Source organism: Rhamphochromis sp. 'chilingali' (genome assembly GCF_963969265.1).
Source record: "Rhamphochromis sp. 'chilingali' genome assembly, chromosome: 12".
Taxonomy (NCBI): Eukaryota; Metazoa; Chordata; class Actinopteri; order Cichliformes; family Cichlidae; genus Rhamphochromis; species Rhamphochromis sp. 'chilingali'.
This window is the reverse complement of record NC_137939.1, coordinates 37,168,717-37,195,243: the sequence shown is the minus strand read 5'-3', so window position 1 is coordinate 37,195,243 and position 26,527 is coordinate 37,168,717. Positions and strand designations below refer to the sequence as shown.

The 26,527-nt window shown below is 47.2% G+C and overlaps 2 protein-coding genes across 5 annotated transcripts in view; one reads left to right on the top strand and one right to left on the bottom strand.

Moving 5' to 3' along the window:
- The window catches only part of lama5 (laminin, alpha 5), a 74,440-nt gene extending 54,069 nt beyond the window's left edge, over positions 1–20,371 (top strand). For 2 of the 3 annotated variants that reach the window (XM_080899171.1, XM_080899170.1), the window contains exons 52-79: positions 471–667; positions 747–866; positions 1,973–2,127; positions 2,197–2,326; positions 2,411–2,513; positions 2,595–2,708; positions 2,820–3,002; positions 3,879–4,021; positions 5,040–5,219; positions 5,365–5,504; positions 5,616–5,760; positions 5,977–6,110; positions 8,446–8,605; positions 9,603–9,737; positions 9,861–10,000; positions 11,260–11,392; positions 11,501–11,644; positions 11,791–11,921; positions 12,006–12,167; positions 12,298–12,424; positions 14,005–14,159; positions 14,331–14,514; positions 14,810–14,947; positions 15,064–15,223; positions 15,304–15,434; positions 18,909–19,002; positions 19,080–19,199; positions 19,516–20,371. In XM_080899171.1, coding sequence (XP_080755297.1) covers positions 471–667; positions 747–866; positions 1,973–2,127; positions 2,197–2,326; positions 2,411–2,513; positions 2,595–2,708; positions 2,820–3,002; positions 3,879–4,021; positions 5,040–5,219; positions 5,365–5,504; positions 5,616–5,760; positions 5,977–6,110; positions 8,446–8,605; positions 9,603–9,737; positions 9,861–10,000; positions 11,260–11,392; positions 11,501–11,644; positions 11,791–11,921; positions 12,006–12,167; positions 12,298–12,424; positions 14,005–14,159; positions 14,331–14,514; positions 14,810–14,947; positions 15,064–15,223; positions 15,304–15,434; positions 18,909–19,002; positions 19,080–19,199; positions 19,516–19,664 — 4,007 coding nt within the window. In that variant the 3' untranslated portion in view covers positions 19,665–20,371. The remainder of the gene's footprint in view (positions 1–470; positions 668–746; positions 867–1,972; positions 2,128–2,196; positions 2,327–2,410; positions 2,514–2,594; positions 2,709–2,819; positions 3,003–3,878; positions 4,022–5,039; positions 5,220–5,364; positions 5,505–5,615; positions 5,761–5,976; positions 6,111–8,445; positions 8,606–9,602; positions 9,738–9,860; positions 10,001–11,259; positions 11,393–11,500; positions 11,645–11,790; positions 11,922–12,005; positions 12,168–12,297; positions 12,425–14,004; positions 14,160–14,330; positions 14,515–14,809; positions 14,948–15,063; positions 15,224–15,303; positions 15,435–18,908; positions 19,003–19,079; positions 19,200–19,515) is intronic. The other variant, XR_013973681.1, reaches the window with a different exon arrangement.
- A 36-nt stretch (positions 20,372–20,407) lies between these two features.
- LOC308407508 (proteasomal ubiquitin receptor ADRM1-B-like) lies at positions 20,408–25,845 on the bottom strand. 2 transcript variants are annotated; one of them, XM_080899172.1, is made up of 10 exons: positions 25,712–25,845; positions 24,810–25,044; positions 23,925–24,041; positions 23,477–23,684; positions 23,046–23,127; positions 22,837–22,976; positions 21,421–21,552; positions 21,187–21,344; positions 20,994–21,096; positions 20,408–20,635 (listed from the first exon to the last, which is right to left on the bottom strand). In XM_080899172.1, exons 2-10 carry the CDS (start codon positions 25,017–25,019, stop codon positions 20,550–20,552), a joined length of 1,236 nt encoding a protein of 411 aa, XP_080755298.1. In that variant the 5' UTR covers positions 25,020–25,044; positions 25,712–25,845; the 3' UTR covers positions 20,408–20,549. The 2 variants fall into 2 exon arrangements, with proteins under 2 accessions (XP_080755298.1, XP_080755299.1); XM_080899173.1 differs by having other exon boundaries at positions 23,046–23,124.
- Positions 25,846–26,527: the final 682 nt, after the last annotated feature.

Sequence of the window (26,527 nt, the reverse complement as noted above, 5' to 3'; positions counted from 1 at the left end):
CTGGAAAAGAGAATCGTGAGAGAATCGTGATCTCAATTCTAAGCCAAAAAATCGTGATTCTCATTTTATGCAAAATCGTGCAGCCCTATAAACAAGAGAACTAATACAGAACCAGGACATTAACACAGGAAGAGACCGAACTTACCCAAACTCTGCATGAAGCAGAATTCGCAGAACGGGATGAAACATTCGACAGTGTCAGGAGGAACCAGACGCGCTCTGAGAAGACATGAACATCAGATCAGGGTCACAGACGACGAGTTAAACTTCCAGCAGCTCGTCGGACCTGTGAACCAGCTCACACCTGCCCGAGAACGAGGGATGAAGTATCTGCTGCAACATCTGGATGTTTGATGGTTTTATTAAATGTCTCTGACTCGCTGCTGATGTCACTTCAGCGTTTAAAAGCTAATGAGCAGGTTTGTGTTTGAGCTGACAGGACCGCCCGTCTGTGTCTTGTGTTCTCGTAGTGTTGGATCGGGTCAGCAGGCAGCTGGTGGACCGTCACGAGGAAAACGACAACCTAACTCGATCCATCAGTGACCGTCTCTCCCGCCTCCACGCTGACACGATGGACCTCCGAGACGCCCTGAATGAGGCCGTGAATAACACGGCGAGAGCTGCCGAGATCAACAACGCCAACGAGAAAAGCCTGGACGACCACAACGTAAGAGCAGCAGAGGAAGGAACATGGAGAACGTGGAGAACACCAAGTGATGACTAACCGCTGTCTGTCTGTCTGTCAGAGGAGGGTGGTGGACCTGCAGATGAAGTCAACCGAGGTGAGAAAACAGCTGAACGTGTCTGCAGATCACCTTCATCAAGTCAACAACGACGTGTGGTCCATGGTGCAGAACTCCAAAGAGGTTTGAATGTCACACATTAAACTTGTCTGTGTGTGCATGCGTCACAGATTTACAGGGGCCGCTTCATCTTCAGCACAGCCGTGATTCAGCCCTCAAAGTGTTCTCAGTCTGCTGGAATCTACGTCCTAACTACTAACAGTGCTAACACCTGCTAACAGTGCTAACACCTGCTAACAGTGCTAACACCTGCTAACACCTGCTAACAGTGCTAACACCTGCTAACACCTACTAACAGTGCTAACACATGCTAACAGTGCTAACACCTGCTAACACCTGCTAACAGTGCTAACACCTGCTAACACCTACTAACAGTGCTAACACATGCTAACAGTGCTAACACCTGCTAACACCTGCTAACAGTGCTAACACCTGCTAACACCTACTAACAGTGCTAACACCTGCTAACAGTGCTAACACCTGCTAACACCTGCTAACAGTGCTAACACCTGCTAACACCTACTAACAGTGCTAACACATGCTAACAGTGCTAACACCTGCTAACACCTGCTAACAGTGCTAACACCTGCTAACACCTGCTAACAGTGCTAACACCTGCTAACAGTGCTAACACCTGCTAACAGTGCTAACACCTGCTAACACCTACTAACAGTGCTAACACATGCTAACAGTGCTAACACCTGCTAACACCTGCTAACAGTGCTAACACCTGCTAACACCTACTAACAGTGCTAACACCTGCTAACAGTGCTAACACCTGCTAACAGTGCTAACACCTGCTAACACCTACTAACAGTGCTAACACCTGCTAACAGTGCTAACACCTGCTAACACCTGCTAACAGTGCTAACACCTGCTAACACCTACTAACAGTGCTAACACATGCTAACACCTGCCAACAGTGCTAACACCTGCTAACAGTGCTAACACCTGCTAACACCTGCCAACAGTGCTAACACATGCTAACACCTGCTAATGGTGAACCATGGCTGGTTACAGCTCACAGATCTGAGGCTGGAGCTCGGACTGTTTCGTTGCTCTGGCAGGCTCAGAATCAGAATTCTTGTTGAAGATCAAAAACTTTCTTCTTTAGGTCTTTACCTCCCCTTGACCAGGCTACGTCCCCTTCAGCTCTTTCTCTCCCTCAGGAGTACGAGCACCTTGCAGCTCAGTTGGATGGCGCCCGGATGCTGCTGGCCCAAAAGGTTCAGAATGTGTCTCAGACTAACTCTAAAATCCCGCTGGTGGAGAAGGCGGAGAAGCACGCTGAGCTACTCGGCGCCCTGGCCATGAACCTGTCCAGGTAGGTGTACGACATTTAGTTCTTGTGCTTCATGAAACCAAACCAAAAGCTGTGTGCGTCTGTCTGCAGTTTGATCGCAGAAACAAAGAAGGACGGATTCATAGACGTAACGCAGTCGTACAACAAGATCGTCGTCAGCATCGAGCAGGCCGAGGAGGCCGCCAAGATGGCCAGCGAGGCTACCAACAGCACATTAGAGGTAAAAAAAAAACCAAAATCACAAGTTTGTCCTTTGAGGTGACTTTAAAAACCGAAACTGAAAGTGTGTTGGTCTTGTTTTCAGAGCGTGAAGGGCCAGAACCTCGGTCAGAAGGCGGAGTCTCTGAAGAACCACAGCATGGATCTGAAGGATGAAGTGGAGAAGCTGAATGATGACCTGAACACCAGTAAGCCCAGTTTGGATTGCAGAGATTCATAAATGAACCCTTTCATCTTCAGTTTGCATCACCTTCGTTTTTCTGCTGCAGCTCTGAGGCCACGACTGGAAGATGCTCAGCGCCGGCTCCAGGACGCCAAAACCAAACAGGTTCAACTGACCGAGGACCTGGAGGCGCTCCAGAGCAACCTCAACGCCACCAAAAGTACGACTGTTTAAAACACGTTGCGCTTACACAATTTGGGTATTTAAGGTTTCCCACGTGACTCCTCACCGCTCACGGCTTCCTGTCGTCTTCTTCTTCTGTGCTGCTCAGACATCAGTGCACAGGTCAACGAAGCCAAGCAAACAGCGGCTAAGGCAAACAGGACGGCCACCGGCATCAACGACACCCTGCGTCCTATCAAAGAGAAGCTGGATGAATGGCAGCACACTTACGGAGACGCCAACGCCACGAGCGAGGACATCAACACCGCCCTGATGGACGCCAACAACACCGGTGAGTGATAAACGCTTGCTGCCATGCGCTGTGGGGATGGTCGAAAGATTTCAGACCCGAGCACAGGCAGACGCAGAAACTGAGGTCAAAGTGAGATTAAATCCTGATAAATCAAAACAATCGATCCAAAATCCGACTGATCACAGAGATTCCAAACAGCTGGAGCGAGCCAGAGACAGTAAATACAAATGGCAAAAGGAAGTAGATCCAAATACAAAGCATGAGTCTTTCAAAATAAAACAGGAAGCAACCAAACACAGAGATAATGTTTGAGCATATGAAAAGCTAAGAAAAATTCGGGACTGAACCAACGAAGACCCAACATACTCAAACAATCAAACGAAGAACTAACATTATATAAAATAATAAGACGGACGAATTCCACAAACGTCTGAACTGTCCAGAGCACGACTCACCTGAATGTCTTTGAATTTCAGGACTTTAGGAAGAAATGAGCAGTTTGAAAGAAATGATGAATTATTTAATTTGATTTTATGTATATAACACCAAATTACAGGAACAGTTCAAAGGTGCCACCTGCCACAACTGTTTGGGGGTTATTTATGAGCTCCACCAAAATAAAAGCATGTCAAACTGAAAACTGCGACTAATGACAGACATCTAATATTCAGGAACCACAAATGAAACTCGTCTCTAATCATTCATCAGGTCGCTGAGCCCTCCAAAGGTTAGGCCGTGGTTCTGTTTGAGCTGCACATCTCAGATTGTAATTTTTTAAATTGAGTGTCAGACATTAATTTTGTTTGCCTTTGAAAGGTGTTCCAACCAGGTAAAAAGGCCTGGATGTTACCTGAACACTCACGTAGGGGGCGCTGGTGAGACATGAGCTGTAAATGTCTGTCTGTCTGTCTGCAGTGCACAGGCTGGGTGACGCTATTCCTGAACTCTTGAAGAGGCTGGGCGACCTGCAGAATTACTCTGTTCAGATGCCAAACATCTCCGAGAACATCAATCGCATCCGACAGCTCATAGAGCAGGCGCGCAATACTGCCAACAAGGTACACCCACAGACTGTATAAAAAGATGGACAGAGCCAAATATGTGGCCATATTTGGATGCTATTGCTAGCTAGCTTGGTTATCACAGATACCTGCTCATAGTGCTGAGTTGGGCGCTGTGTTAGTGCAGTGACCTCACAGCAGCCGTGTTATTGGTCACATGATGTCATTAAACATGCTCCGAAAGACTCCAACAACACGGTCCAGAGGTCCAGTTTAGCCTAGCCGACAGCTAGCAGCTACAGCCACCTGTGTCAGCACCCACCTGTCTATAGAGGCCAAACAGTTTGTGTATGAGGCTGTAAACATGTTTATTTCGAATGTAAAATTTTGACATGGGAATGACTCACTGCTGCCTCTGCTGGACGTCAGAGGAACTGCAGGTTTTCATTTGATTTTTTAGTCCTGGAGGTCAGTGCTAGGTGTTTCCATCAGAGGTCCTTATCACAATCAGATTACTTTATTAATCCCTAAGGAAATTACGTCATTCTAATAGTCTTTTATCGTCATTGTACATGTACAGCTAAATTGTGGGTCCTAATAAAATATAAATCATAGACAACAGAGAAATATACACAAAATCATACACAGACACATTGGAGAACAAAATACTGGCAAAGTGATCGGAGGCAGTGGAAAGGACCGAGTGTGAGTGGGCTGAGGGATAAGGGTTACTCAGACCATGGCTCAGATTGGTGAGGTCGGTGTGTAGGGGTGGGGTGTGGGGGCGGGGCCAGTGTTTGTTAACAGTCTGATTGGCTGTGGGGGAGGAAGCTGTTAGTGAGTCTGGAGGTGTGGGAGACTGAGGAGTGGGAGAAGGCCAGCAGCGGGACACGGAGGAAGTGCAGCCGCTGCTCGACCTTCGTTACCAGGGCGATGGCGTTGTGGGTCCAGGTGAGATCAGTGGAGATGTGGGTTCCCAGAAACCTGAAGGTGGAGACGGATTCCATTTATACTGAGAGGGGAGCGGACCTGTCCTGACGTCCATTACGAGTTCTTTTCCTCCTTCCCCATCCAGGTGAGCGTATCCATGAAGTTCAATGGGAGATCAGGCGTTCAGGTGCGTACGCCGCCTAACCTGGCTGACCTGGCTGCTTACACATCCATGAAGCTCCACATCAAGCTGCCGGACGCAGTGCGGACGCGGCGACAGGATCCTTCCAACAGTCAGTTTGTGTTTTACCTCGGCAACAAAAACGTAAGTGTGAGGACAGATTGGACTTCATGTCGCTCGTCAAGTCTGTCAGTCCTCGTCGGGGTGTGTCTTTATTAACTGGGATAAATTTAGGACTCGTGAACATCGGAGATGTCGTGTATTTTAAATCTGTGTTTGGGGTTTGCAGCCGGGTCAGGAGTTCCTGGGCATGGCGTTGGTGGGGAAACGGCTGCACTGGTACTTTAACGTTGGAGGAGAAACTGCAGTTGTGAAGATGAAAAACGACATCCAGTCCAAAGGAAGATTCAGCACCGTCTCCCTGGAGAGGTGAAGCGCACGATGTAACACAACACGGTGTCATTCGATTAAACATGAATGTTTATGCTAGCTGTGTGCAGGAGTTGTAGCATTGATCTGCTCCGGTGTTGGTGCGCGTAGGATGCTGCAGCACGGTCTGATGTCCGTATCTGTGGACACCTCAACCAGCAAATACTCTGAGAAGGCTGAAGGAGATCAGGGGCTCCTCAAACTCTCGGCCAATGACACCGTCTTCTATGTGGGAGGATATCCGAATACTTTCACAGTACGTACTGGAAGAGCTGTAAACCCACCAGTTACAGAGCGTTTCCGCATGTTACGCTTATTTTAGTCAGTACAATAAAACTGAGCAGGTGGAGCCAGAGTGAGAATAACTGAGAACGCCTGTGTTGGTACGCAGGCTCGTTGATGTTTACACATTAGTGCCTCGACCACAGGAATAATGAAGAGTTTCCACTTTCTCTGGTGTTTTTGTCTTTAGCCACCTAAAGTGCTCGCCCTGCCCAACTTTAAGGGCTGCATTGAGCTGGACTATCTGAACGAGGAGGTGATCAGTCTCTACAGCTTTGTGGACGTCTTCAATCTCAACACCACGGTGGACATACCGTGTGCCAGGTCCGTCTGCTGTTCCTGCATCTCATTTCAGTATCATTGTGTAAATGCAAACGTTTGTGTTCTTTCTGTTGAATTTAAGCTTATAGCTGAACACTGACGCTCACAGCAAGGGCGTGGATTTGGTTTTGGCGTTGGTGGGGACGGATGATTCAACCACCGAACCCTGCCCTGTTTCTTTGTTTTTCCTTTTTGTTTTTGCTTCTTAATAAAAAGAGGAGAAATATACTTGCCTACATGTGCTATTCTACGTGCTTTTAAACCGTTTAAAATCACAATTCATAGTTGAATTATTAAACAAATGACTAAGTATTTCAGGCTTTAGTTTACTTCAGCCATAATCCATATAAATCAGGTATCATACAAAAATAAAAATAGCTTCAAATAAAAGAACAATAAAAGAATATGACTTTAAGGACTTAACAGCATTACTTCAGTTACACCAACATCTCTGACACATCAGCACTAAGGGAACACTGAGTGACCTGCTGGGTTTTGTCCATAAAACTACTCGTCTAAGATGACCTCAGAGTCAAAGATCTCTCAGCAACATTATGCAACAGTTTAGGCTCTACTGCCCGATCAGATCAGTGAGCTGGGATTTTCTATTCTAAGCATGAGCTACTGTTACAGCAACTGACATTAATACTACTGGTGTCCCACACAACAACTCAACGTTCACTATGTGAAGCAGCCAAACACAGGCCTGCTCCTCTCGTTAGCTGAGATAAACTGCTGGCATGTTTGTTTTACATCTATACTGTCCAGTCTGTCCTGGTGGACACACAGCAGCATTGTTTAATCCCATTTGAGTCATTGTTGACCTTAGCCCTGTTTTTAGTCTTCTGAGAGCACTGAAGCTTCTTTCAGCCTCAGTACCTGCGTTTTATCCTCAGATTAAATTATTATTCTGTGCGTGATGTGCCTCATCTTTGGCCCTGGCTCCTCCCCTTTGACTGCACTAGGATATATTTCCACCTGATAAAATAACACATTGATTTGTGCCATATAAAAGTGAGACATGTCAATTCAGACTCTTTGTCAAATATACACTAATGAAACAATTTACATCAGCAGCCTAACAACTGTCATGATAATAAATACTAGTTAATCTGTAGCACCAACTCATCAGTCACCTGTGAGCTCGCCTCTTCACCTCTGAGCTACAACATGGCAGAGCTGCCTCTGTCAGCTGATGAATGACAGTGAGACACTCCACATACATGCAGTCACACATGAGCTTCAAATACAGTCATGAACCAACAAGTCATCATTTCACCTGTGATCTTGTGTCACCATTACTCTCTGAGCTTTGTGTTGGTTCTTCTGTCACCTGACAAACAGGACATACATGACAATAAGAATAAAACGTGGAGCTGCTTCAGTGTTTCTGTCACTTTGTGCAGATCTTGACTCGTCAGTAATGTTTGTAGGCTGAGTGCATTTTAAAACTGTGCAAACTGCACTACCAGGTGGAATATTTGCAAAATCATGACGACCTCATGACATTTTGTCTCAAAAATGAACCCTATGAATACGTCAGTGCGATTAGGATGAAATTATTGTGTCACCAACATGTTAACGTTAGACATATAATTCTAACAGCCTCTGTAAACTAATATCCTGGCTGCTCGAGGCTCCGTTTCCTCTGACAGTTTCAATCAAAATTAGAAACGCTGCTCTGAGACTGAGAGAACTAATAGTGCTGCCTGCTGTGCAGGTAGTTTCCAAAACACGTTATTCATGGTTACATACAGTTTTAGACTGATGTGGGCCAAAGCCTGGCATAGCCTGTAACGTTATTGTGACACATTTTATGAGTGAGCTTGGCTTTAAGTGACTGACAGGTTTCTTTGAAAAACACTTTCTTACATCCAGCTTCTTCCTCTTTGCTGCCGTCCTCCTCTCCTCCTTGCAGCGCAGGTTTACCGCTGCTGAAACTAAACAGAGCTCCCTGAAAGGCTCAGCCAATCACATTGGCCATATTTGTCACATGATGTAGGACTCCAGTAGAGAACGTAATTTAACTCTTTCTGCTCTGCTGGGTGAATGAGACGCTGACAGATCGTTTTTTTTCTTGTTTTTCTTTACTCGAAGAGATCAAATTATTGGTGGGGACAATTCTATAATCGCTGAATATTGGTGGGGACATGTCCCTTCCGTCCATGCCAAATCTACGCCCTTGGCTCACAGATGAGTGGATGAACGTTCATCACTTATTAAATGATGACTTTACAAAAAAAGAAAGTTTTCATCATTTTGTTATTTTCTGAGATACTCTGGTGTGTGTCAACTCCTAACTTTGTCTCTTAAATATGTGTGTGTGTTTAACAAACAGGACAAGAGCCACCTCTGAGCCCTATGTCAGTGATGGAGCGTACTTTGATGGGACCGGCTATGCAAAGTTTAATTTTTCTCAGTCAGGAAAAGGTTACTTCGTGCAACAGGAAATCAAACTGCAGTCGCAGAACGGGATCCTGCTGATGATGCAGAATGAGGTAACGCTGCTTATACGCTCACAGACCCTCAGAGGGCTGCTCACCTGTCCTTGTAAGCCCCGCCCCTATTATAATGAAAGAAGATGCTAGTTGCACTTCCTTATTCACAGCAGTGGGCGCTCTTTACACACAATCCCCTACAGTTCATAGCAAAAATGCTGAAGGCCGTAACACAGAATAGAATAGAATAGAATAGAATAGAATAGAATGGGTTTATCGTCATTGTACCTACAATGACATGACAGTGTTCCTCCTGTAAGAACTAAAGAGAACAGTACATATACATATTTACATACACCGAACAAACAGATCACATGCACAGCATAAAGAGAGTTCACAGAGTAATCAGGTGACCTTGCTACGCCCACATGACTTATTATCAGGCTTTATTGACCCTGGAGTCCAGTCGGTGCGTGCAGCACACAAAGCTGCCTCATTTCCACACTCGTGTTCTAGGTTTTCTTCTAATAACCTGACATATTGGATTCACATTTGCAGGTTTTGCACTTCTTCCCTGGTCATCATCACTTCTGTTATTCTCTGTTTGTTGTGGTGACACTCGTGCAAATACGGAGCCGTCAGAAGAAGCTTGAGTTACTTCTTATACAGGGTAACTGGAAGAATGAACTTTTCTACTCAAGCACTCAGAGCGCTTTATACAACAGGCCCGAGCTGCAAAAGTGCAGATGTCCTGTCCTTCTACTGAAGTACAGGTACTTGTGTATAAAAATACACTGATTCAACTTCTTTACTCAAATACAGTAAAGAAGTATTTGTACTTCATTAGCTCTGAACAAGCCTCATGCGCAGCAGCACTTTAACATTCAGGCTCTGATAGCTGCACCATAGCAGCCAACCTTCCCGTTAGTGGAAGGGTCGACCTCCTGGACCGGGGTCATGGCCATCAAATGTCCGGCTCTGGTTCCCACTGTACTTATTACACACATATCTGTATATTTTCCTCTGTAACTGGATTTCTTTTCTGTCTGCTGTGCAGCAAAATCAGTTTGTGTGTGTGGCGGTGCTTCGTGGCCAGGTCAAGCTCTTCTATAATATTAACGGTTCTCTGGTGGACGTCGAGCCCGTGGCTCCGCCTGAGCTCTTGCAGATGAGCAACGGCGAGCCCAACAGTGTGAGTCCCTCTGCGTGGTTTTTCATGTTCCTACTTTGAAAGCATGCCGATCACTCTGATTGCTCCTTTTAGTGGTCAGTATTGTGTACTTGTTTGTGACGTGCTGCATTTTTTCCCATATAGCTGTTTCTCATCATCTGGAATGAACTACTTATGGTGAAGAACAACCAAAACGATGCCATCAGGACTAACATAAAAGGCATCCCTCAATTTGACAACAGCTGTTACCTGGGTGGAGTGCCAGAGGACAAGATGCCGGAGATGTACGTGCACTAAGTTTCTTATTGCTCCATTTCTAAGCTAACGTTAGCGAGTCTGGAACTGCATGAGTGGAAAAGAGGCACAGGGGCAGGGCTAAAGGGGGCATCTGGGGTGGCACAGGCCCTACTGACATTTGTATGTTGCCCTCTAGAATTGTTGTCATGTCAATGATTAAAGATTGGAGCGGAGGATGGGCAAATCTAACTCCTGTTTTTTAACATTATAAATGAAATATACAATATGAAAAATGTAAAGGCTTTTGAATTAAAACAAATCGGCAGCACGGTGGCACGGTGGTTAGCACTGTTGCTGCACAGCAAGAAGGTCCTGAGTTCAATTCCACCATCAGGCCGGGGTCTTTCTGTGTGGAGTTTGCATGTTCTCCCTGTGTTCGCGTGGGTTCCTCCCACCGTCCAAAGACATGCAGCTTGTGGGGATAGGTTAATTGGATAATCCAAATTGCCACTAGGTGTGAATGGTTGTCTGTCTCTGTGTGTTGGCCCTGCGACAGACTAGCGACCTGTCCAGGGTGTACCCCGCCTCTCGCCCTATGACAGCTGGGATAGGCTCCAGCGCCCCCAGCGACCCTGAAAAGGATAAGCGAATGGATGGATGGATGGATGGAAAACAATAAATTATTAATTTTAATTAAACATGGAAAAGGATGTGTGAGACACTTACTTACTTATTCCACGTATTTACTATTTATTCTATTGAACATTTGCTGTCCCATTTGACAGTAAACCCGAGCCTTGTTCCAAGGAAGCCGCTGAGAGTAGCTCTAATAATTCATCTCGTTACCTCGCCACTAAGTCTTGTGCTTTGGGGCTGTCTCATATGTTTTAATGCATGTTTATGTCGACAGGAGGCCTGTGAACTTTCAAACTGTGCCTTTGTTTAGCTTATTTTCCAGATTTGCACGAGTCCTGTTATTACTGCCCTTCGTAATGTCTTGGGACTTTTCTTTTGATTTAATTTGAAGTCTTCTGGGTTTGCTGGTCTCACTGAGTACTGTCCAGGCAGCTACAGAGATTTTAAGCATAAAGATGCTGATAGTTACTTGGTCAGCATCAGACAGCAGATTTAGGTTAGCAGCTAGCTGGTAAAAGTAGTATTTTAAATAGTGGACACAAACCTGTAGGAAGTGTTTTCTAACGTGATTTAACATGTTGTGAACTTCTAGTTTCTAATTGGATAAGTTATTATCAGGGATCCGGTCTGGGTCACTAACACTGAGTTCATTGTGTTTGTCTCAACTCAGGTTAAAGGACAAGTTTTCTAAGACGGGCTCTGTGAAGGCCTGTATCAGGAACGTGAAGGAAAAACAACAGTATATCAGCCTGAAGAATGTGGAGACCTATGGGGTCAGCTTTGGCTGCCATGACAAACTGCTGGTAGGAGGACACACTGAACCCATCAGCGTGTAACAAAAAGGAGTGGATGCAGGTTTTTCATGGTGTGTGTGTGTGTGTGTGTGTGTGCGCGCGCGCGCGCATGTGCAGTTGGCTCGTGAGGGTTATTTCCCAGGTCAGAGCTACCTGAACTTTAATGTGATGGATGCTTCTAGTATCATGAACAACTTCTTTGCCGGCCTTGGCTTCAGAACTGAGACGACCGATGGACTCATGTTCTTCCACAAAAACCAGGTCAGAGGAAACCCTCAACCACTTCCTGTTGACCGTTGCCTCTCAGCTGTCTGTTTCCCGTATTCTTCTTCTGTCCTGATCTGTTGGATCTATGATGTGCTGACTTCTTCCTTGTTTCAAACTCTTGTGATTTTCTGTGGCCACAGGAGGACGTCTGTCAGGTGTTTTTGCAGAAAGGCCACATTGTGGTGCAAGCTGGCAACAAGGCGATTAAAACGCAGAAGACGTACAACGATGACATCAGTCATTATGTCACCATATACAACAATGTGACCGGGTAGGATGGCAGCGGTTACATTTTCCTCGCATCCACAGGAAGCAGCGTTCCGAGTGTCATTTGACCTCTCTGCTCGTTTCTCAGGATACGTCTGTACGTGGATGACGTGCTGGAGACATCGACTCAGACCACAGTGAACCCAACAATGAAAACTGTCTTGTCCACAATGGGAAACACCTTCCTGGGAGGAATGCCCGAAGGCCCGAACAACCTGGTTGGATGCATTACTAATGTTTTCATCGAGAGGTTAGTTAAAAATGACTTTCATGAGCTGCCTTCATAGATTGACTCATCAGCCTGTGTGAAATGACTGAAACGATTAAAGCTGTTGTGTGAGTTCAGCTTGGATTGTAATGTGTTTGTTTGCCATCTGCAGGGAAACGCAGGAGGTTCTGGACCTGCTGAAAGCCACCAACAATGTAGATGTTTCTATGAAGTGTCCTGCTGCTAAACAGCCTCAGCAGATCATTGCTGCTCAACCAAAACAGAACAACAAGCGCAAGGTACACACAGCAACAAGTGAAGGTACACACAACAGCAACAAGTGAAGGTACACACACAGCAACAAGTGAAGGTACACACAACAGCAAGTGAAGGTACACACAGCAACAAGTGAAGGTACACACACAGCAAGTGAAGGTACACACACAGCAACAAGTGAAGGTACACACACAGCAACAAGTGAAGGTACACACAGCAACGAGTGAAGGTACACACACAGCAACAAGTGAAGGTACACACAAAGCAACGAGTGAAGGTACACACAGCAACGAGTGAAGGTACACACAGCAGCAAGTGAAGGTACACACACAGCAACAAGTGAAGGTACACACACAGCAACAAGTGAAGGTACACACACAGCAACAAGTGAAGGTACACACACAGCAACAAGTGAAGGTACACACACAGCAACAAGTGAAGGTACACACAAAGCAACGAGTGAAGGTACACACAGCAACGAGTGAAGGTACACACAGCAGCAAGTGAAGGTACACACACAGCAACAAGTGAAGGTACACACAAAGCAACGAGTGAAGGTACACACAGCAACGAGTGAAGGTACACACACAGCAGCAAGTGAAGGTACACACACAGCAACAAGTGAAGGTACACACAAAGCAACGAGTGAAGGTACACACAAAGCAACAAGTGAAGGTACACACACAGCAACAAGTGAAGGTACACACACAGCAACGAGTGAAGGTACACACAGCAACGAGTGAAGGTACACACACAGCAACAAGTGAAGGTACACACAGCAACAAGTGAAGGTACACACACAGCAACAAGTGAAGGTACACACAGCAACGAGTGAAGGTACACACACAGCAACAAGTGAAGGTACACACAGCAACAAGTGAAGGTACACACACAGCAACAAGTGAAGGTACACACAACAGCAAGTGAAGGTACACACAGCAACGAGTGAAGGTACACACACAGCAACAAGTGAAGGTACACACACAGCAATGAGTGAAGGTACACACAAAGCAACGAGTGAAGGTACACACAGCAACGAGTGAAGGTACACACACAGCAACAAGTGAAGGTACACACACAGCAACGAGTGAAGGTACACACAGCAACGAGTGAAGGTACACACAGCAACGAGTGAAGGTACACACAGCAGCAAGTGAAGGTACACACAGCAACGAGTGAAGGTACACACACAGCAGCAAGTGAAGGTACACACAGCAGCAAGTGAAGGTACACACAGCAACGAGTGAAGGTACACACAGCAACGAGTGAAGGTACACACAGCAACGAGTGAAGGTACACACACAGCAGCAAGTGAAGGTACACACAGCAACGAGTGAAGGTACACACAGCAACGAGTGAAGGTACACACAGCAACGAGTGAAGGTACACACAGCAACAAGTGAAGGTACACACAGCAACGAGTGAAGGTACACACAGCAACGAGTGAAGGTACACACACAGCAACGAGTGAAGGTACACACACAGCAACGAGTGAAGGTACACACAGCAACAAGTGAAGGTACACACAACAGCAACAAGTGAAGGTACACACAGCAACAACAATAAGACGTGACTGTGATAAATTCAAGGTTTTCTCTCTTAGGGGAAGCTGAAGAAGCCGTCAGGATCTCGCAGTCGTAACACTAGGGACTCGTGTCAGGGTGAGGTGTCACACCACGAGAGGGGAGCGACGCACTTCAGTGGCTCCACCCACAGCTTCCAGAGATACGACATCCTGCCCAGTTCGTTCGGCTCCACGTGAGTGTGAAAGAAACTTTAAGAGATCCAGTCCCTTTCTTTCTAAGCTCCTTGCATGCCATCATCTGGATGACTGAGAACCTACACAGACACAAGCTGCTAAACAGACTCCGCCCCCTCGTATTCAAGGACCAAACTACAGCTCAGATACTCGTGTTTCTCTGTCTGCAGGCCTCACATCTCCATGCTGTTGAGGATCAACTCATCTGACGGGCTGGTGCTGAGCGCCACCAGCAGGCAGCGAGGAGGAGGCGTGATGACGCTCACAGTCTCAAACGGCCACCTGCTGCTTCAGTTTGGGAAGAAGTTTAACCTACGCAGCTACAGGAAGTACAACGACGACCAGTGGCACACGGTGAGCAAGCACAAAAACACAAACACATGCACACGAACGCACATACTTGTTTTCATAACTTAGTGAGGACATCTCATTGACATAATGCTTTCCCTAGCTGCTTACCCATCAAAAATGGATGCCTAACCCTCAGCCCAATCCTAACCATAACCTAACTGTAACCCTGACACTAAAACCACGTTTTGGTTAGCGTGTTAGCGTTGAGCTAACGTTTTTTGCTACCAGCTGTGTTTGTGTCTCAGACCCACCTGAGTTTACCTGAATGATGTAACCTGATTGCTCCGTGTCCCTGCAGGTGTTCATAAAGCTTGAAGGGCAGAAGATGAGTCTGATTGTGGACGGTATCAGTGTTCAGTCCAACAGGATATCTGGACGAGACCGGACTCGTCTCACCGCACCGTTATACGCAGGAGGAGTCCCTGCCTCTGTGGCGGTAAGCGTTTCTCCTGCTGGTTCCACGCTCAGGCTGACACCTCTGTGCAGTGAAGGTCGCGCCTTTCTGCTCTTCTTCACGCTGGGTACTGAAGCTCTGCTCTTTCTTAACCTCAGGGTCAGGGTTCTTCCGGGTTTGTGGGGTGCATCCGGGATCTGATGCTGAACGGAGCCCCTGCAGGAGACCCCGCTCACAGCCAGGGGACAGTGCCCTGCTTCGCGACCCCTCTGCAGCCCGGAGCCTACTTTTCTGGACGGGGAGGACACATCATGATCGGTACGTACCATTCGTTTCTGTGCACGTGTTGGCCACATTGGGTCGTCATGTCTGAGCGGCGCCTCTGTCCCTCCCTGCAGATGAGTCCTTGACTCTGAGTCGGGATCTGGAGATCCAGCTCGAAGTTCGACCCATCGTGGACTCTGGGCTGCTGTTGCATGCTGGGACATCGTCTGACCACCACCTGAGCTTAATTCTCATCCAAGGAAAGGTGAGACTCGGGCAGCGTTTCTCCTGAACGTGGTCTACTTGCTGTTTTTCAGGTTTTAAATTTGTGATGTCAAATATTTTTATTTCTGAATGTTTTTATATCATAACTTAAATAAATGACTCAGTTTCCTCTGAAAAGACGACATAAAGGAGTCAGCGTGTAACAGCCAGACCTCTAAATAAGACCTGAACATCAGCTTAGAGCTGCAGGTATCCTCAGTTTGCAGTGCCCCACTGTTCCCCACTCCCACTCAAATCAGTTCAGTTTTATTTACACAGCGCCAAATCACAACAACAGTCGCCTCAGGGCTCTTTATATTGTAAGGTAGACCCTACAATAATACATACAGAGAAAACCCCAACAATCATATGAGCCCCTATGAGCAAGCACTTTGGCAACAGTGGGAAGGAAAAACTCCCTTTTAACAGGAAGAAACCTCCGGTTCAGGGAGGGGCGGGGCCATCTGCTGTGATTGGTTGGGGTGAGAGAAGGAAGACAGGATAAAGACATGCTGTGGAAGAGAGACAGAGGTTAATAACAGATATGATTCAATGCAGAGAGGTCTGTTAATACATAGTGAGTGAGAAAGGTGACTGGAAAGGAAAAACTCAATGCATCATGGGAATCCCCGGCAGCCTACGTCTATTGCAGCATAACTAAGGGAGGATTCAGGGTCACCTGGTCCAGCCCTAACTATATGCTTTAGCAAAAAGGAAAGTTTGAAGCCTGATCTTGAAAGTAGAGATAGTGTCTGTCTCCTGAATCCAAACTGGAAGCTGGTTCCACAGAAGAGGGGCCTGAAAACTGAAGGCTCTGCCTCCCATTCTACTTTTAAATACTCTAGGAACAACAAGTAGGCCTGCAGAGCGAGAGCGAAGTGCTCTAATAGGCTGATATGGTACTACAAGGTCATTGAGATAAGATGGGGCCTGATTATTTAAGACCTTGCAGGGCTCTAGAGTGCGAAAGATTTGGTCGCAAAGGCAACCAAATTTTTCAGTGGTGCGACCAACTGTTCGGGTAACAAAAAAAAAAAAAAAAATCTCTGCAACTCTCCGTGTGGTCAACAACAGACACACATTATGTCCCTATCGTGGGCTAAACCAATCAGATATAGTCAGGGGCGGGACTTCTCTGATTGGCTGTGGTCCAGTTGAAAGTGGAAGTGGGAGGTGAGTAGCTTGAATAAAGCGATATTGATTCATTAAATCCTGAATTGACTTTTAAATATAACTGTGTTTTGCCAGAAACGCCAGATTCTCAGATTAAAGCTCACAAAACTATTTCAACAACCACCAAACAGCAAATGAGAGCAGGTACACGGACTCCACACAAAGACGTAAACGCAGAGCAGACCCAACGCGTCAGAATCAGCTTTGTCTTTCAGCCCCGACGGCCCGTAGACGGACACGCTGTCGGAGCTCAGCGATTCTGATGCGTCCGGTCCGCTCTGTTTACGTCACTGATTCTGAGCTGCAGGTTTTGTCTCTCCAACCAAAATTCACCGAGCCAGCAGCAAAAGAAGCAGCAGACTACGCTTCACATTTGATCAATGCGTCATGAATTCCCTCTGACTTTTGCTGTTTTGCTTCCATCCATCCATCCATCTTCTTCCGCTTTGTCCGGGGCCGGGTCGTGGGGGCAGCAGCCTAAGCAAAGAGGCCCAGACCTCCCTCTCCCCAGCCACCTCCTCCAGCTTATCCGGGGGAACACCAAGGCGTTCCCAGGCCAGCCGAGAGATATAATCTCTCCAGCGTGTCCTGGGTCTGCCCCGGGGCCTCCTCCCGGTGGGACATGCCTGGAACACCTCACCCAGGAGGCGCCCAGGGGGCATCCTTGTCAGATGCCCGAACCACCTCAGCTGGCTCCTTTCGATGTGGAGCAGCAGCTGCTCTACTCTGAGCCCCTCCCGGATGGCCGAACTTCTCACCCTATCTCTAAGGGAGAGGCCAGCCACCCTTCGGAGGAAGCTCATTTCTGCCGCTTGTATCCGCGATCTCGTTCTTTCAGTCACTACCCACAGCTCGTGGCCATAGGTGAGGGTAGGGCCGTAGATCGACCGGCTTTTACACTCAGCTCCCTCTTCACCACGACGGACCGGTGCAGCGTCCGCATTACTGCAGCTGCAGCCCCAATCTGTCTGTCGATCTCCGGCTCCCTTCTCCCATCACTCGCGAACAAGACCCCGAGATACTTGAACTCCTCCACTTGGGGCAGGAACTCATCCCAGAACTCATCTCAGATTTGGAGGTGCTGATCCTCATTCCTGCTGCTTCACACTCGGCTGCGAATCGAATCAGGACTTTGAGAGCTGGAATCGAATGATTATAGAAATCAGTGATGATGCCCAGCCCTGGTGAGCAGCCTAGGCCCCACAGAGTGGATGTAGCTGTGGGTAATGAGAAAAGATGAAAAGAACGATTGATGACTTTTTTGTTAAGTTAAGGCCTGATCTGTCTGAAGTTCATAGCCAGCTCTGACACGGAGCCATCAATCTTTGAATGCTGAAAAAGCAGCAGTGTATCCAGAAAACACATTATATGCTGCAACAAATGCACTGCCCAAGTGTCCCCTCTGCCCAAGTGTCCCCTCTGCCCAAGTGTCCCCTCTGCCCAAGTGTCCCCTCTGCCCGCTGCCTTTCAGCAGCAGGCAACAGCAAACAGGTCGTCAGAGGAGGCCGAGGTCATGATTAATTTTAACATCTACAATCTACAATATTGAGAAAGCGCTTTAAGCACAAGATTGTTAGTTAATAATTTAGAAATGAATATTGTCTGTATGGACTGCAACTTCCCCCCCAAAAAATGTAAAACTGCGGTGTTAATCGATGCGGTACAGCCCTGCCTTGTATGTGAGGAGCAGGATTTTGAATTCTGGATTTAACAGGAAGCCAAAACAGGAGAAATCTGCTCTCTTTCTAGTCCCTGTCAGGACTCTTGCTGCAGCATTTTGGATTAACTGAAGGCTTTTCAGGGAGTTTTTAGGACTTCCTGATAATAATGAATTACTCGGTCATATCTTCATCGGAAAATAGTCACCAATAACTCACCAATAATCATTTCAGAGGACGATATTATCACAATACTTTGCTCACGATATGGCATTACTGCGATTTACTGCCTTTCTTCAACTTTTACAATTAAAAACAAATTAAAGCAAAAATAAATAATCATTAGGACATAAATGTTTAATGTGTGTCATATTTGCTACATGCTGCATTTTTAGCGATTTTTATATGTTAAACATCTATTGTGGAATTTGTGTAGGCTTTCTGTGTGTGTGTGTGTGGGGGGGGGGGTCATGCATCAGAAATGACACACGTGACTTTACTGGGTTAGAAATGGGGCTGGTGGTTGTGGCGTGCGGTCCTTCCTCTGATGTGACTCAGAGGCGTCACCTCCTGCTTGGACCACTGAAGCCTCCTCTGAGCGAATCTCTAAACTTGAGTTCATCAGCACTGCGTGTGTGTGTCAGGTGACCGTTTCGGTGAACGGCGGGAAAGGTGAGACCTCTGCATCGTTCATTCCCGAAGAGCCGCTGTGCGACGGCCGCTGGCACTCCATCTCAGGTGAGTTTCGTCCTCAGACGCGTGCTCCGTGCACTCCCCTGTCGCTGTACCGCTCTAATGCTGAAATGTCTCTGCAGTGGTGAAGAAGAACAACGTCCTGCAGCTGCACGTGGACGGAGCCAGCGAGCGTGCTGTCGGCCCCAAAAAGGGCCGCTCCACGGGGCCCAAGGAGGCGGTCTACCTCGGAGGCGTGCCAGGTGAGTGCACGGCGTTCACAGACCACCTCAGTGATGCAGACTGGCCTCTGTGAGGATCACGAAGATCTCCACCACCTAAATGCAGCCGTTTCCTGTTCCCACATTCCTGACATCCTTGCCACTTTGTCCGTGTGACCAGTTTCTTTGATCACTTATCAGATTTTAATCAAATCTGTCGCCTCCCGTCTGCGTTTAACGTCTTTACTCAAACATGCTTGATTAGTCACACTACTCATTACTGCATAACAGGGATACAGTCGCACACGTTGTCAGTGCAGCGCCTCATTAACGCGTCACTCCTCTCTCTGTCCACTAGGTGGCATCACTGTACCTGGTCTACCCCCTGGGCTGGCGTCCTTCCACGGCTGCGTCCGCCGGGCGAGCATCAACAACAGAGCGGCGCCGCTGTCAAAGCCGCTCGCTGTGCACGGCGCCGTGGGAACGCGCGGCTGCCCACATGTTTAACCCCACCCCCTCATATCTTACCTTCACACTCCCTGAGTACACATCAGCACCGGTGGTGGGCGTCACATTACTGTAGCTAAGTTAAGATATCTATACGAGTATTTATTTTTTAAGAAATGTGTATTTTATATTTTCCCCCGTTTGTTTGGTGCTGCAGAGACGGAACGACGATGTCATCGAGCAGCACGGTAAAGCCAAGTTCGACCATCTTTGCATGTTTCTTCTAAATCATCCAGCAAACCGTCGCGTAATCGTGCGTCTGCTGCAGACACCGACTCTAAACGCTGATCAGTGAGCACAGACTGTACGTGGAAGATGGACGCAGCCGCCGGTAATCTCAACGGTGATCCTTTGATTCAGTCGGACCTGAGACCAAACACCAATCGCTGCACTCAGATCAGCTCGGCAGAGGCTCGTAGACTTCTGTCCAATCAGAGTCCCCGCCCGCTCAGTCCATCTTTGATATACAGTCTGAACACGAGCAACATCCTCAGGTAGAGCAGACAAAAAACAAAGCCTGCAAATCTGGGGAATGTCTGATTTCGTGACCTTTGACCTCACATAGTAAAACTTTTGTTTGACATGTGAACGTTACGTCCTCGCCGGTCTGCAGGCGCCGTTTCCATCTGAAACACGAAGCCTTCTAGCTTCTCTGATCCCCCGTCCCTGTCTGTCACATGTTTAAATAAAGTTTTTCCGTACCAACAGTCTTTGTGTTTTACATTCATAAAAAGAAGCTCATGTTTCAGTCATTACGTTTTTATTAGAAAGAGCTGAATACACCTGAAGCCCCGCCCTCTTCAGAGGAAAAAAAAGGTCATGGAAGGGTCAAACCTTTGATAGAAGAAAAAGTGAAAAAGAATGAAACAGATGATGTCACAGAGACTAATCCAGACTCATGTCCTCCTCGTCCTTCTTCTCCTTCGACTCTTCTCTGCTGCCCTGCATGGCTCGAGCGAACGCCTCCACATCTGCTGACACACACAGATCAATAACCAAGAATCCAAGACCTGTCAGCCGTGCGCGATTGCTCACGCGCTCAGCTTGGAGGGAACATTGGTAGGGATTCATTTTTGATGCTTAGGGTAAGCAGCTGAGGAAAGCAATATACCAATGAGATGTGCTCACTAAGATAGCAAAACGAGAATGTGTGTGTGAGGTAAAAGGGTGGACTTGATGTCCTCCAGAGAGCAACTGGTTAATGCTAACTGACCTGCAGGGGGCGCTCATGTCAGGACACTGTCACAGCGCCACATGCAGACGCCCGTTGTGTGTGTGAGGATGAACGCAGCACAAACAGGAAGTTCAGCGTGCGTTTGGTTCACTCACCTCCACGGTTGGCTGCGTCCACGGCATCGGGTGGCAGTCCAAACTGACTCATGAGGGGGCCGAGCTGCCCGGAGGCCAATGCACTGCTGAACATGCTCATGGACTGGAGGGGAGGAGAGAAGAAAAGCGAACGATGAGCGCGGCGCTCAACGTGTTTACATCATCACCGAGCGTCGCCAACGTTACGTTGTACCTGCTGGAACTGAGGAGAGTTCAGGGTGTTCTGGATCTCCTCGGCGCTCTGCGGCAGACTCTCCCCACTGGGGAGAAAGGGGAGGAGCCTCTGCTGGACCTCGGCGTTGCTCAGAATGGGAGCCATCATCTCTGGGGTGCACACGCTCGCCAGGTCCACTGCAGAAGGAGATCAGAGCTGTGAGTGTCTGCGCTCCCTTTCAGAGGCACACGTGACCTCACTCATGTGACTCACCTGCTGAGCCCTGAGCCCCTGCTGCCGGCACATTCATGGTGGCCAGGATGCTCTGAAGATCGCTGAGCTGGATGGGCTGGTGAGGGGCGGGGCTTCCAGTGGAGGCCGGGGCCACGGGAGTCTGAGCCGGGGCTGTAGATGATAGAAGGTGGGAGGAGTCAGGGGGTTTCCAGGTAACAATAACATGCAGGTGACATCAGAAAAAAATGAATTGAGTTGCTGTGATTTACTGTAAACAAAGACGAGAACATTTAGGACCAATCAGGTTCCTCCCTGACGATGACATCAGGGAGGAACCTGATTGGTCCTAAATGTTCTCGCAGAAAACTACAATCAAGCCCATAATTATTCATACCGGTGGCAAATTTTGAGTTACTTTGATTCAACCAGCAAGAATTTTTTGACTGAAAACAACACAAGTGTCTCCCAAAAAATCATTGTGGAAAACAACATTTCTCAGCTTTTATTTACATTTGAAGAAAAAGTGTCACGTCCAGAATTATTCATACCCGTCACAATCTGTCGCAGCCTCTGGGAAAATCCAAAGTTGGACACCAGCGGACTTTTCAGCACAACAATGACCCAAAACACGCAGCAAACGTGCTGAATAAACGGTTAGCAGACAACACTAACATTTTGCAGAGTCCTGACTTGAATCCAACTGAGAATCTGTGGAGGGAGCTAAAGATCAGAGTGATGGCAAGAGGACCCTCCAAACTGCAGGATTTGGTGCTCATTGCAAAAGATGAGTGGGCAAAAATACCTGTGGAGACGTGCACAAAGCTGCTCTGCAATTAAAGCGTTTGATTGCTGTAATAGCCAAATAAGACTTTTCTATTGATAATTGAGAAGAGTATAAATAATTCTGGACATGACACCTTTTGTTCAAATGTAAATAAAAGCTGAGGATTTTTCCCCACAGTGATGCCTCTTGTACATCTTATCTTTTGGGAAACACCCACCTGTGTTTAAAAAAACAAACAAAACAAACTTGGTTGAATAAAAGTAACTAAGTCAAAATTTGCCACCGGCAGGAATAATTATGGGCTTCACTGTATATTTGAAATCTTCCACTTGCAACACCACCTGCCTTTTATTTTGAAAGTCATCCCACTGCTAACAAGGAACTTGGGCACTTCCTGTTGTGCCTTTTTCTACTGTCTGACCATCTTCCTGTTCTTGTCATTAAGCCCCCCCCCCCTCCTCAGTGCTGCCGGTCTCAGTTCAGTTATAGAGGGTCGCTCCAATCAGAAGCTACAGGAGGAGGAGGGTGGAGGTCTGATCTACAGGTGATCAGCCTCTATCCCGTTTTGTTTTGCTCCGCCTCAAGCCCCGCCATCATCCCATAACCCTCTGTGACGAACTGCTTCCCGTTTCCTTTGAAACTCGGCATGTAGCCTTCATTTCTTTCTGTACCTGGTGTGGAGGGCGTGGCAGCGGTGGAGGAGGGAGCCGAGGTGACGGGAACAGCGGCAGGGGCAGCGGGCGCCTGGGAGGAGCTCATTCTGGGACCTCCGCCTGGAGAAGGAGTCACTGCAGCTGATTGGCTTCGAGAACTGAGGAAGAGCAGCACAGGTGAACAAAGAGGAAGACTGCAGGTGTGTGTGCGTGTGTGTCTGTCTCACCTGGATGAGGAGCTGCTGGTCACAGGTCCTCCGCCCCCCAGCAGGTTGGCGAGTCCCGGTCCAGCTAGAGCTCCCAGGCCTCCTTAGACAAAGACATCAGATCAAAAACCTGGAATAGCCCCGCCCCCAGCTACACGTCACACCTGAGACGGCTTCACCAGCATGCTTCTGAGAGGAGTACACCTACGTCATAACTGGAAACTCTTTTTCATACAGCGCAACCTTCCACAGACGTGCAGCCCCTGACAAACCTAACTACATATTGAGGCGTCGCGTGTGGAAGGCTGCGGCGGAGGGTTGAGTGGGATTTCCTGTTATGGCCGAAATTAGGACGAAACCAAGCTTGACCTTTAGAGGCAGAGAATAACTTCCAGGAACTGGGGCAGGTGTTCATGAACTACGTGCAGGTGTGTGTAGGTCAGAGCGCTCACCGAGACCTCCGAGCCCCGTGGGTCCCATCAGCTGCATCAGCTGGTTGTGGCTCATGTTTCCCAGCAGGTTCTGCAGGCCGCCCTCTCCTCCCAGCGCTGACAACTCGTGGCCACCGCCGCCGCTGCCGGATGCTCCGGGGATGGGAGGGTTGTTCAGGTACTCGTTGACCTTCCGGCAGTACTCGTCATCTTTGTCAGTCTTTGGCTCCTGATGGCATCAGAGCAGAGTTATTGCTACTTACAGGTTCTCGTGGCTCGCTGTAATCATGCAAGTGTGTGTGTTTTTTAATGGTGCAATGCTGTGAGGTGTTCATGTATATGTGAGTGTGTCAGCCTTTAGTAAGCACGCTCTTTTAATATCAGATGCAGCCTGATGAAGGCGCTCTAATGCTGACATCTGCCATCACATGAACTAAGACGTTCCCCTCTAGGATGAAGACGAGCTCACCTGCATCCAGAAGAAGAGCCGCTTGGACCCGGCCTTGAATTTCAGGACGTAGACACGTCCGGTGGTGCACTGTGTCACCCTTTTAAACTCACAGTCGTCAGGGAAGATGATCAGGTCCTGTAAGAGGAAACAAACAGGAGGAGACATTTAAAGGAGAGACATGGGGCTGCTCTCACACATCATCAAATACCAACCAATCAGAGAGAGGGAGCCAGAGGCAGCAGCTCTGAGTGAAAGCGCTGAAATAACGAGAATCATGTGAATGATCGGATTTGAAATCATTTCTTTCAGGACTTTGAGCTCTGCTCAGTGAGATCAATCTGTGGGTGTGGAAGGATGAGTATGTTCCACTCAAGAACATCTCAGTGCTTTAACCTCCTAGGACCTGCGTCCACATATGTGGACATCACATTTTGGGTTATTTAGACCAAAATACTCAATTTTGCTCTACATGGGCCTGATATCCACTTACGAGGGCATTATCCTGCTACTGTTCTATCGAAATTTTAAATGAATATCCTCATTTGTGGCTCTCATTTTTCTTAGAAACAAAAATTAGGTTAAAAAAAATCTGGTAATTCTTTGTTTTTACATTCATCAGGTCCCAATCAGCCCAAATATCAAAGAGAAATTAAAAATGCTGCCGTGGAAAAGTTCGAGTCTTAGGAGGTTAAACCAGCTCTACATGTGGGTAGAGGCCAGGAAGTGGTTAAGTTTCAGTGCTGACTCCGTCAGCTTTACCTGACCTCACGGAGGAATTTCTGCTTTATGGAAGCGGTGCACAGAGAAATGAGGAAATGAAGCGCCGATGTGCGCTGGCCTCTCTCAGCTCCACCCTGTAAACATCAGGAACCACAAACACTCGACTGGTTCAGGGTGACTCACATCATCTACGTTCCCCGCGGTCCGGTCCTTCCAGCAGAAGTGGATCAGAGAGTCATCGGACTGCTGGATGTAGACCAGCCCTTTCCGTTTGTCCGGGGTCACCGTGTTGCCCTTCAGGTTCATTTTACCTGCTCGAAACTCCACCAGGTACTTGCTGGAGCTTGCTCTGGAGCCGCTGACCATGCTGGGGAAGAGAGCGCCCGAAGACATCTTTGAAAGTTTTTGTTCACAAAGCCTGATGGGAAAGAAAGGAAGGAGCAGAGGGTCAAAGAACAGGATGCAGTGAGATCACTCAGAGATCTTACGTCAGCACGTTAAAGCGTTTGACGTTTATGTGTCACTAAATAAAGTCTCCGATGTCTTTAAACATGATAATAACCAACAAACTCAATAAAACTCAAGTTTAACTTGAACTGTTATCTCTGATTATTACCCTTCACTCTTACATTTCCACATTAGTTCTCATCACGTATCGATACCTTTGATTAAACAAATCAAAAGTATCCGTTCACGTCTTAAACGTAGACTAGAGTCGCTCTGCTTTGTCCTGTGTTACTGTTTTTATGATCATATATTCTGTTGGTAAATCATCGTGTCTGCGCGTATAGCGGCTGAGGAGCACTGTGCTGATGTTTAATGAGGACTGTAATTATTTTTTGTTATATTTGTGTCTTAAAATCACTTTTCAGAAAAGCTAAAAGTTAGCCTGCTAGCTGCCGTTAGCTGTGGCGTGCTAACGTTAGCACATGACGAGGCTAAACAGAACACCACAGTAATATTCACTGCCGTCGCTTAACTACGGTCAGTCAGACATTAGAAACAAGAGCCAGCTGTGCATCTGATGGCTTTCCTGCAACTTTTCTGTGAAATGTGAATTTTGTTGAGCTCTCCAGCACAAATACCTGAAGTTGTGCCCGCAGAATAAGTTTTTCTGCTTCTTCGCGTCGCTCAACGTCAAAGATGATCTACGGAGGGACTAGACTTCCGGTTAAACCCACTGTACAGAAACAGAATGCAGACCAGCCGGCGGACAGTGGAGGGCGCTCCCATAGTGACAGTATAGGAATAATGCCATTTGCTGCCAAACAAAAAATGTTATTTTAGTTTTCATAAATCCAGCACATCATCTGAAACACGACTCCAAATTGGTTTGATCACATTTACGCTGATTTTGACCATAAACACAGACATCCTGTTCTGATTGGTTAGTTAAGTCAAGTCAAGTCAAGTTTATTTATAAAGCACATTTAAAAACAACCGAGGCTGACCAAAGTGCTGTACAATAAAATACAAATATAAAATACAATAAAACACAAGTACATAAAACACCTCACTGATAAAACAATAAATTAAAACAACAAGTTAAACCTTGCTAAAAGCCAATGAGAAGAGGTGAGTTTTAAGAGCAGTTTTAAAAGTTCCAAGGCTTGTGGAGAATCTGACGTGAGGAGGTAAACTGTTCCACAGTCTGGGTGCAGCCACAGCAAAAGCCCTCTCTCCCCTAGTCTTTAGTCTGTACCTGGGAACATCTAAAAGCATCAGGTCTGCTGACCTCAAAGATCTCCTGGGGCGGTAAATGCTAAGAAGCTCTGCCAGGTAAGGAGGTGCAGTACCGTTAAGAACCTTAAAAACCAGCAGTAAAATTTTAAAATCAATCCTAAAAGCAACTGGGAGCCAGTGGAGAGAGCAGAGGACCGGAGTGATGTGGTCTCTCTTTT